This window comes from Bombus impatiens, unplaced genomic scaffold (genome assembly GCF_000188095.3).
Source record: "Bombus impatiens unplaced genomic scaffold, BIMP_2.2 scf_0647, whole genome shotgun sequence".
Lineage (NCBI taxonomy): Eukaryota > Metazoa > Arthropoda > Insecta > Hymenoptera > Apidae > Bombus > Bombus impatiens.
This window is the reverse complement of record NT_177066.1, coordinates 953,820-965,366: the sequence shown is the minus strand read 5'-3', so window position 1 is coordinate 965,366 and position 11,547 is coordinate 953,820. Positions and strand designations below refer to the sequence as shown.

The following is an 11,547-nucleotide window of genomic DNA, read 5'->3' as shown; positions in this document are numbered from 1 at the left end:
GCTCGCGTACTTTCACGAGGAACGCGCGTAAGAAAGGGACGCTCGTACGAGAGAAGCGCACGCGTCAATGTATATTCGAAAAACAGGTCGAGCGAGATGAAACTCGATGACGATGACTTGTTGACAGAGAACTTGAGGAAATTGGCCTGCGGGTTACGCGTTAGAAGAAAGCTTCGAATAAACTTTTACGACTCCATTTACGTTGCTTCCATCCCTCCGCCCACATCCCCCCTTTTCTATCGTCGATTAAAAATAGGAACGAACCGATTACGCGTTTATCGATTTCCCGATTTTCGATACGCGTACGACATGGATAACGAGAGCTATAGGTTTGTCGGTCTCCAACCTTTTTCTCATTCGTGTCCGAGTAATCGTTCGTTCTGCGTCGTATCTGAAAAGTACGCGGGACGTTCGCACGCTCGTCGACTCGCACTTACTCGAACTTTGTCAGCTACAACGTTCGAATCGACGGCGTCGATGCCTCCCCCATCGGCTGCCGTCATGAATTCGTGCGTTTTGTACGCCAGCTCCGGGCATTTCTTTCGCCGTGGCAATGGTGGTTCCAAAGTGGGTCCTGAAACGAATAAACGTGGCTGCTTGAGATCTTTCATTTGGTATCTATCGTCTTTTGTTTACACGAAAGGGACACTACGCGCGTCGCGTTCTCGACCGCTTCTCCTTCGAACGAGTGAAAAGAAACCTTTCGGTTCGCGTCACGATTCGAACGTACGATCGTTTAGAAATCGATTCCGTTCTTTCTCCCTATTGCTGGTAGTAAGCCAAGAGAGCAGCTTGTTCGAGCAGCCAAGAGAGACGCTTGAGTGGCTCGAGACTTCGTTTGGGGATGGAAATCGATTTCTGATAATAGAGGTAATTAAACAGCGGCCGAGAACGTGCACGATGTCACGGGAAACGAACTTATAAAAAGAGGCGAACATCTCGAGGCGACAACACACAGAACAAGCGGGAAGCTGCTACATCTTGCAGTATCTGCAGGCACGCGCGCGTACGCCGCACACAGAAGATCACACAAAGTCGTAGAAAGGAAAAAAAGCGTTCCTCTGTAAGAAGCAGGGAAGAAGAAAATGAACTTGTAGTCCTTCTCTTTCTCGTTTCTTTTCATTTTCGAAGCAACACGTCCACGCATAAGCATCCAGCAGCCGTTGTTCGCCCTCTTACCAACACGCTTGGTAATTAACTCTCTATATTTTCGCTAGCCGCCTGTCGGAGCAGAAACTGGAAGAGGCACTTTCTCCTCTCGAGGCTCGAACGCTTGGAACATTGCTGAAAGACGATTATAAGCGACAAAAGCTTAGAAAGCGTCTCGAGTGGCTCATAGTTTCGCGAAGCTTGCTTTTGTAAACCGCTGGATGTTTTCCTCGGTCTCGAGTTCTCGCGGAGAGATCTCGCCATCGTTCCGCGACCTCGCGTCCTTCCCGTCACGATTTCCACGCCCTGTTCAACGATTCGTCGTTTCGATTTCACTGGAAATCGTATTTCGTAGAAATCGACGCGACACGGCACCGCGTTTCCATCGGTGCTGTTTCGTCGCTGACGCGCCGCGCGTTGAATTAAGGTCAACGGAAATCGGATTCCGAAGAGACGACGTTGAAATCGCCGCACAGGGGTTAAAAGTTGAACACGAGACGAAGTTAAGTTGTCGTTTCGAGGAAAAGTTGCCGGATACGGTAATCCGCCGGTACTTTGAGGATAAGTCGTGCCGTGCCGGCTTTCGGTCACGCGATTCCAAGCTTCGAAGTGTTTCGGGAAATGCCAGGTGACAGAAAGAGAACAGAAAGAGAGGACAGTTTGAGAGAGACAGGCCGATTCTTCGCGTGCAAGCGTTTCCGTTTGCATTCTGTCATTTCCGCGCAACCGATTCGTCGCGAATGTTCCGCTTTCAGTGCGGCCATAATCGCTAGGCGATGCTAGGACAGTCAACAATAACGTGCACACGAATGATCGATGCGACGTTGAGCGTCTATGCATTCGTCTCTCCTCGTTTCTGATCGTCTAATGCGACTGTTTTATCTGTGTGCGTACGTACGTGGCGCGTGTGTTTGCACGTCCATGTTTGCGTGTCTCTGCGTGTGACGATGCGTGGATCATTAACTCGGTTATATAAGCGTCGTTGAAACTTTAATACGACGATATCGTGCACTTTGGTGTCAGTGTTGATCTGTTTGCGGTTGTTAATCGAACTAGATTTGTTACCAACGAGCCAGTTTGCAGAACGAATCGAATCGAAAAATCAGTATCCTGTTGGAAATGGCTCGATCTATACCTAAATCAGATAGTAGGAGAATGATAGCGAGGCCTATCGAATAAGGACCATTCTTCCGGTGTGTTTTGATCGAAGCTAATCGCATCGGTAGGATGTCAGCTTTGTGCTCCAGTTGCGTAGGTGAATAGAGATCGACGCTCTCTGCTCGATCATCCGTAGGGGAATACTTCGTTTTATGCCGCCGAATTATTAGATCATGCACCAAGGGAAATAATAGAAAAAACAGTTTTATCGTTTCATCGCCACACAAGTCGAACGATCGCTTCGAAAGATAACACGGTACCGTTTTTTATAAGAATAAACATGCATCAGCTTCGTTTCATTCCGCAGACAGATGCTCTACTTTCAAGATCTATGAATAATGTTAGGCTTAACTTCCATATGCATGGCAAACACGATCGAACGCAGTGATACCAATGGTCTGTAGGACAAAGAAACGATCAAAGTTCCGATCACTCGTAAAGATCGTGCAACGTGCAAGTATTCAGTCGATCGACGAACGAAGGTGCACGCGAGATTGATTTAATACCGAAAGAAAAAAAAAAGATTTCCTGTGTTCGAAAACATAAAAAGAACGAGACTTGACGGCGGAAAGGAAAGAAAATGACATAAAAATAGGAGAAAAATGAGGAAAACTGGACGCTCGTTCGTTAGGCACTGATACGTAAGATCGTTTGCTCCTTTCGCTTTGCTAAATCGAAAAGCAGACGGAAGAGTCACGGACAAGAATTTTCCATCAACCGTTTTCCTATTTGTTGCTTTTCTCTTTAATTGTAATACCATTGTGAGCTGTGACAGTCGCGTAATATAATTGTCAGCCGGCATTTCTCGGTCACCCATGTCGCAGACTTTAGTTCATGCCAGAAAACTGTCAGAAGGATTTCCGTGCATATCAATAGCCGGTGTGAGACAGATAAAACCGCCTCCTCTTTCACTAGCACCTACGCCTTCTAGTTTCAACCGTCGCTCGACTTACTGGCTATGAATTAATTATCTCCACGGGCTAACGTTCTCGTTTCAGCCAATGAAACAACTCTCATTCCCTTTGAATAAGGATTCACCGAGAGAAGTTTCGATGAAAGTAAAAGTTCGCGGTTTCCAGAAGAAAAGAAGGCGAGCAAATAACAGGTAGAAACGAGAGATTTGCCCGTTTTCGTCTCCTTTCTTTCCGTCGCGTCACGTTTCGACGATTCCCAACGCGCGGGCTGCAAATAAATTAATTACACTGAAGCGGCTGTTCGCACGCGGGGAAAGTTATTTTCGTCGAGTGTTTGTTTGATGCTATTTATCCGCCAATTTTAACGTGTATTTACGCCATAGAACGTTGATTTACGCAGTTGATATTTGCTGCGTGATCGATCATTTTTGATAAGTTTCCCCTTCGAATCTGATCGAAATGTAAGCGCATCGGACAAAATCATCGAGCCGGACGTTTGCGCGCTGATTCCAATTGAAACGATAGAAACTATTCATCGGACGTGAATTGCCGTCGATATTAATCAGAGACTAGAATTACAATATTGACCGTGTGTGTTTATGTATTTGGATAGCGTGTACGTCGAAACGAGCATGATACGCGTAGAATCGTGTGCTTGCCTGGCTTAATGTATTTAAGCAGAGATAACAATGGGTGATTCGTCAACGAGATCGAATCGAACTAATAATCATCGAGGCCACTGTCATAAAAGATATACACCGGATTACCGATACGATAGTCGTTCGACTATGTTACGAGCCGCGCACGTTTCTCGTATCGCGTTTTCTGCGTGCTTCCTCGAATCGATCGAATTTTCAAGCAAAATCCCGCCACTTGACAGCTATTCGAAGAAGAGTTCGCGGGCAATACGCAATGGACTAGCATTGATTAGTCGCGTCGTAACGTTGGCAGTGGAAAACAGGTCAGACGGGAATAATTTTCAGACCGAACAGAGTGTAGTAAACCGGTAATCGTAGCGAAAATGTGGGTCGCCGCTAGTCTTCCGAAACGGTTGGGCTCTTTCCACCGTAAAAATTGCGGAATATTTTCGCGATAAAAGACTTTACGTCGTCCGTAGCAACTGTTCCGTGTATATAACTTTACGTTTGCCAAGAAACTAGAATGGCGAGGGAAGGAGGAGGATAAGGAGGAGGAAGAGAAAGAGATGTGGTCCGATGCATCGAGGAATCGAGTACGTTTTCAAGTGGAAAAAACGTAGAACGCCAGGGTGACCGTCGACGAATCCACTACGATCGTGGCCCCTGTAACACGTTGATTAATCCCCGTTAGGCGAGTCGGTGGTTTTGCGTGGGCGTAATTTGCCGCAAATTCATCTAATATCGGCGGTGTCTCGCATCTCCCGGCCGATAATTAAATTTGTTGCTCATTAGCCAGTGACGGGCATTAGCCTAGTCGATGGTTTTCCGCGTACGACACGGGAATTAATTGTCTCGAGCGATTGTCTCGTCCGATCGTAGGGACGATTAATCGTCGCAATTTCACGATCGACAGTTTTCGAAGGCAGACGATCGCGCGTCTCGGTCGTACGAGATAATCGCGTACGCACATATACGCGTATCTAGTATCTATACACACGCGTACACGAATAGCGTCATGTGTTTTGCCAATCGCAGGGACGAATCGGGATTGAAAATTAATTAGCTGCGGTCTAATTGCAACGATTAATCGCTACAATCGGCCTGAAGTCCAATGGGACGGCGTACACCACCTACAACGCGGCAAAAGTATAGAGGCAAGCGCCGCGAAAAATGTTTGATTGCCGTGCAGGCGAAAAGAAATGCGGCGAGCAGAAAAGTCTAAGGAAACGCGCGCGGTACCTTCGACCTAACGATTTCAATTAAGAGGCTCCCAAACGCAGAGACGTATGCAAAACTGAAATGCGTTTCTACTGCGCTAAATCGGAAGGCGCGATCGACGCAGCAAATAAAATGAGAAACAGATACAACTAGGAAGAAGCTTTCTTTCTCGATGTTAAAAAAAAAGAAAAGAAAGAAAAAGGAAACAATTATAGAAACAGAGTCCGTTTTCTCTTTTCTTCGCGTTTTCTCCGTTTTACGTAAAGTTGAATAAGCGGTTCGTCTAAACGTCTTGACAAGTCGAGCAGCGCAAGGATACTATTCATCGTCCTTCTATCTTATGTAAATGGACAGGGAAACCCGCGTTTGTCTATAGAAGGAATTGATTTGCTTCGGAGTTTTTTACAATACGCAATGTTTATCGAGCAATCGTTGGATGTTGAAAAATCGCGTGTCGTCTCTTTCTCAACTTTCTCGGGCGAGAATTCTTTGGCGAAAACCGTGAGGGGCCGAGTGGTTATTTTTAGCGCGAATCGCGAAGCTGATAGTTCGAGAATTCTGGAACAAGTTGTAACAAGTTGTATAGAGTTCAATATATGTATATGCTGCGTATATACAACGATACATTTTCGAGGCAAACCACTGTGCGAACTTTCGTGCAAGTAAATGCGGAGGCGCATCGTGCAGTATCTATCTAGCCTATGTATCTACTTGGAGCAGAGGTAAAGGTTGTAGGTGTTTCAAGCGGTCCGTGATAACGGACAGTCCGACTGGCAAACGTTAACGTATAAAACATTTGACAATGCACGAAATCAAAAACAAAAGAGAGTAAAACGTCTTCGAAGGAGCACCGTTTCCAAACGAGACTCTTCCAAGGGGCAAGATAGAAAAACAAAAGGGTGCACCTTTGTTCGTTTCGGTTCGATGAGATACGCTTCTCGACGAAATACGTTCTTTCCCCCACTCCTCCCTTTTTCTCTTATCTTCTTTGTTTCTTTGTTTTTTAAGATCGTAGCGACTGTACACTTCGCGCGTTTCCTCGAGAGAAGTACCTCGATCGGTTATGCCAACATGCCCTGCGTATACAAGATCTAACGGGTACAAAGAAAAAGAAACGCGTGCCTAAGGACAGTCGATGCAACCTAAACACAGCCTGCACAATGGATGCATTCACACACCGACGTGACAGATGAGAATGTTCGCGCGAGATTCGTCGCAAAACTCAGAGGCAAGCGCAGAGAGGAGATTGAAACGTTCAGACCTGGTTCGCACTTGTGTTTTAATCCGGTGCATTTTTTTTCGAGCTCGCGAAGCTCGAAGGTCGCTTCGAAAGCTTTGTAAACATTCTATATCGAGCACGGCTTTGCCCTCGAGAAATTAATGCGTATGTAACGGTCGAATAAAACGGAATTGTTTCTAAACACGAGACCGACCGGTGGTCTGTAATCGCACGGTACTTTTCTACTTCTCTTCGACACGCTATATGGCTATCGCTATGATTGTTCTCGGCGATGCAAAACCGCGATTACAAAATAGCAATGCGAACCGAGTCTTAGGAATCATCGGTTAACCGCAAGCAAGCATGCTCTATTAACCCTTCGACCGTGAAACTCGCGAATAGAACGTCGACGAGTATCGACGGTGTCGCGGCACAGAGCTCGGAAGAAGGTGTCTGGCGACGTTTCCGAAAGCGAAAGTTACTTCAGAAGGGTTAATTACGTTGGATGGGATCTCCTCGCGCCTGGGGAATGGGATGATTAAAAGAAAAGAAGGGCGGAGTTGAGAATGAAACGGAGCAAGGCCAAAGTGGAAATTCCACCCCCCAAAAGGTGTTAAAAAAAAGGGGCTAAAACGAGCGAAATAAACCGTAATAATCTAGATGTTTGCGTAGCTCCGATCGTTCGTCTTACCTTCGTTGTTCTCATCCTCGGTTGACTTGGCCGATTGTAGCTTCGCGCTCGGTTGCTTCGCTGCAATCAAAATTCGCAGCTGGCACCGTATTCGTCTTTCTTTTTCTCTTTTCTCTCGTTCCCATTTTCTTTTCTCGTTTTGTCTTTTTCCCTTTTACTCGTTGTCTTTCGTTCACTTTTCTTTCCCTTTACGTTCTTCGCTTTTTACTTCTCTCTCGCTAAACTCGCTCTTTTCCGGTTATCCGTATTTTGGCTGCCCAGTCTAGTGACCCGTTTCGGTTTCGATACCGCTTGTCTTTGCGTTTCTTTTTCAATAACAACAACGATAACAAAAAAAGAGAGAGAGAGAGAGAGAGAAATTGGCCCGAAAACCGATCCCACGTTCACGAGAACGTCCAAGCAAGCTCGTTGCCAAATCAAACGTGAATCGTTTGTAAATTCCTGGCCGCTATCGATAACCGATAGCTACGCCTAGTGATTAATTAATTATTTTCACGGTAGCTCACGAGCCGTGATTGGGTTGATATAGTCTGCGTGATCGACGGCCACGTGTCTCGAGACGTTTTGCGATCTTATGAATCGCGACTCTGAGGATGTATAGGACGTTTAGGCTCGTATTAATATAGAATCTAGGATAGCTGTATATATAATTAAGCGTTTTGTCACACGTTCACGTAAACGTCGGCATTCAAAGTAAGGAATTAAGATGGAGGAAAGGAAAGTGTGAAGAGTTCACAACATCGACAAGACTGAACAAAGAATGTACACGTTATGGAGAAATCAGTGGTATAATTGGACGTATAAGACAGACGTAGTGAAACAAAATGTTATACATACTTATATATGGTACGATTATACGAGTCACGAAGGTGAGAGACATGGCGGTGGTGGTGTGAAAACGGGAGGTGAAACGTGACGACAGAGCGTGTGCGGTATTAATGAGACCAGATGTATGATGACTATAAGTAGCACGATCAAAGAAAGAAATAAAATCGCTAAACACCTTTTACAATACTAACAAGGGGAAGAAAAGATCATGAGAAAAATGGAAGTCGATAAGTACGAATCATCTGGAGCGTGATACGAGCGTGAATTTCTTCTTTCATCTAAAATGTGATCATAATCATTATTATTATCGCTATCAACATCGTCATCGCGTCTATTTAAATTTCGCATTACACGTTTTTCCACTTAATTCACCGATCGCGTTTTCAATGCGTATTTCTCTATAAGCGTCGCCGCGTAGCAGAGAACGCTCGTAACGTGAAAACTAAAATGCCGTTCGCAGCATATTTCTACGTATGAATTTCGAGGCTATGGTACGTTAATCGCGTCTCTAACAACGTTATTCAACCCGACGATTCAGCGACGTTGTTGCAATAAAAACGCGGAACGCGTCACTATTTTTCCCTCTTTTTTTCTCTTCTTTTTTCTTCTCTTTTTTTTTCTTTTTCACGCTCGCGACTGCTGATATGATTCTAACGAATTTATGGAGACAATTATGTAACCTTTAAACAGCACGGTATGGATGCCTGAGGAAATTTATCCAGTCATCCTTAATCAGGTTCGTTGCTCGTGTTAGTTTCTTTGTGAAAACCGCTTCGTAGATTTTTTCTTCTTTTTTTTTTTGCTAAAGCGCTCTGCTGCTGTTTTATTTACTCAAACACCATACCGATATCGAAACTATGCGACGATTTAGCTAAGAGACTAGATCGTACTGATCAAACGACTGACTTTTTCTAGATCGTGAACAGAGTATGTATATATAAACGGAGAGTTAAATAATAAATAGAGTGAACTTACTCGACGTCGGCGGTGGTTGCGGAGCTCGACGAACGACCGTATGCTCCTGATGCGGCCCAGTGTACTCGTGCCATGTGTACGTGCTCCTATACTCTGAATGGAGCTGCTGTAATACAGAATCGATGCGGCGAGTTATTACAAAACGATAGCTGAAATATCGCATAGTAGATTTCGTGGATCTTTCCCTTTAAGCACCGCGAGTCGTTGTGAAATAAAACATCCACCTCCTCTTCGTTTCGCACACTTTGTTGCGTTTTTCCCTTCGACGCTTTCGACACCTATGATATTCACCGATCCGATATACCTTCGAAACACCTAACGATGTAAAGATCGAATCGTCGAACTCAAAATCATTGGGGGAGGGCAAACGTTTGAAAAGAAAGGCCGGGAATTTGAATAAATAGGACGATCCTATTGTGACGAACTTGTTAACCATATCGTGTCAGAGTTAATCCAGTACGAACGGTTAGGCGATCGATAAAACGATTTGCCGATTGTCTGTGACGATCGAAGCATAAGTTCGGCCCCCTTCGGTGTTGTATATCGCGTGTACGATTCAACTTCGGGTATCTGGATAGACTTTACATTTCCCTGCGACAAGTAGGAACGAGAAGTCAATCGTATCTGCTGTTGGCGAGAATGTTCGAACCTATGCACGTACAATCGAATACGATGACAACGGGTATTGATTCGCAGAAGTGGCCAGAAACGACTCCTTCCTTCCTTCCCTTTCGTTTCCTTCTTTTTTTTTTGTTTTACTGTAAAAAATGGAGTTTCCATGAATGTCGATCGGTTTCCCTTCGATGAATGTACGACGCTGGTATAAAAATAAAGCGTTAACGCGGCTTCGTGAAGGTTGCGACGAACAAAGACAGAGGACAGATAAGGAAAAAGGAAGAGAATTATAGAAAAAAAAAGAAAAAAAGGAACGACACCACTTTACCGGCGCGAAGATTTCGACGAACGTCAGATCGTTTTCATGGACCGTGGATAGGCGAGGAGAAAAGACGTTTTCTAAAAGGCATAAGAGGAACGGGGATATATTTTATCGCATTAGCAGGCAGGTCGGTAAGCTGTCTCTTTCCGCGGGATTTTATAAACCTGACAGATTTGTAGCGGCGTCGCTAATTGCGTTGTCCTGTTTTTTCAGAGTTGATTGATTTAGTTACTTAACCCAGATACTGTCGGTTCTATGTCCGAGAACGCGGAGGTGACAACGTGGTCTGGACACGCGTACCAGCGCGTATGGTCAACCCGGCTACGTTCTCTAAATATTTTCATTCGTTTCCATGCTCATCTGTCCGACCGGACTTTTTCCCATTAACAAGGAGCAAGTAAAACAACAAGCACGATCATCGTTGTTGTATCTTCAAATATTGTACTACAGAGCCGGATAACAGTAACTACGTTACGCATTTCGACATTTCCGAAATAAAAGAAACTGATATTTAACGATTCGAGGGCGACTCGAGGAGCATGAAATATTTCCAACGTTGTGTATCTGGGCGTTCATTGTACCAATTAAAACATGCTGCAAGGTTTCGATAGATAGACAGACAGGTCGATGCATGGGGCTTCCATAATCCATTTGCAAAAGCTTTAGGCTCATATGTCTATCGCGCAGCGAAATAATTATTGTAATTTAGGCCGAGATGGTACCGACGTCGTGCTAATCTATTTGTCTTTTATTTTTATATAGATTTCATAATATCTTGTTACAAAATTGTATTCTCTTCTTCTATTGTGTTATCAAAGAGTATTCGACCTCGGGGCGCGATATTTACGCAGTCGGTTACAAACCGCATTTCTCCCGTTGCATTTCGAAACAATTTGTTCCGGTGTGGCGTACGTGAACGCAAAGCAGAGGAGAGGCGCGATCAAAAATGGATCGGTTGATTTAAAAGTATAGCGTCGATGCAGAGCGGAAAAGCAGCACCTACGGCTAGTGCGGTGGACTGCCGTATTTACGACCGTCTATCGATCCTTATACGTTCATTTATTAATGCCGATGTGGGGCACTGTTAACCTTTTCGTATGTCGCCGCGCCCACGCCACGCCACGCCGCTTCGCCACTCGCCCTACCACGCGAACATTTCCATAATTTCGTCCGATCGCTTACAAAGTCAACGATAAGCGGAATTTGATGACCTACTGCGAAATTTTCAATCGACGTCGCTCTGATCGCTAAATACCGGTAAGAGGTACAATTTAAGACGCGAAAGTTTCCTATTTGCCATAAAAAAGAAAAGAACGAAAAAGAAAGAATAAAAAGAAGCGAACAACGCTACCTCCGTTGTTGGTGGAAACTAGTTTCGCGAAGCGAAAGAACTTCCGTTAACTTAATCACGATGTAGGCGATGGAGAGTCTCCCAGCGGAGGATTCGATCGACTTCGAATCGCTGAGAGCTCGTAGATCGCGGAAATGAAAAGCAGAAGCGGTATTCGAGGAAGGGAGGGCAAAATCAAAAGGTCGATGTGATTGTTCCGATGAAATTAGATAGCGGTAGTCGGGCACGAAACACGCGAAGGCCCGCGGAGTAATTGTCGTTAAAAGTCGCGTTTAACGAGATAGCCGGTTAATTGATAATTACGCCGTAGTACAAAGAAAACTGCACCGAACGATGTCGCGTGTGCAATTAATAGAGACACCGCTGTGAACGCGTCTCGTAATTAAAACACGAATAACTAACGAGAAATTATACCGAGCTCGCTCGAATCTGCGAACGCGTGCGAAAACGGAACGAAGACGACGAAGTC

General features: G+C 44.9%; 1 protein-coding gene across 18 annotated transcripts in view; it reads right to left on the bottom strand.

Annotated features, from left to right (window-relative positions):
* The window catches only part of LOC100749059 (proteoglycan 4), a 47,943-nt gene that overhangs the window by 17,827 nt on the left and 18,569 nt on the right, over window positions 1-11,547 (bottom strand). For 16 of the 18 annotated variants that reach the window (XM_033322547.1, XM_033322539.1, XM_033322536.1 and 13 more), the window contains 3 exons: window positions 8,791-8,896; window positions 6,988-7,047; window positions 438-574 (listed from right to left, as the gene is read on the bottom strand). In XM_033322547.1, coding sequence (XP_033178438.1) covers window positions 438-574; window positions 6,988-7,047; window positions 8,791-8,896 — 303 coding nt within the window. The remainder of the gene's footprint in view (window positions 1-437; window positions 575-6,987; window positions 7,048-8,790; window positions 8,897-11,547) is intronic. The other 2 variants (XM_033322538.1, XM_033322543.1) reach the window with 1 other exon arrangement.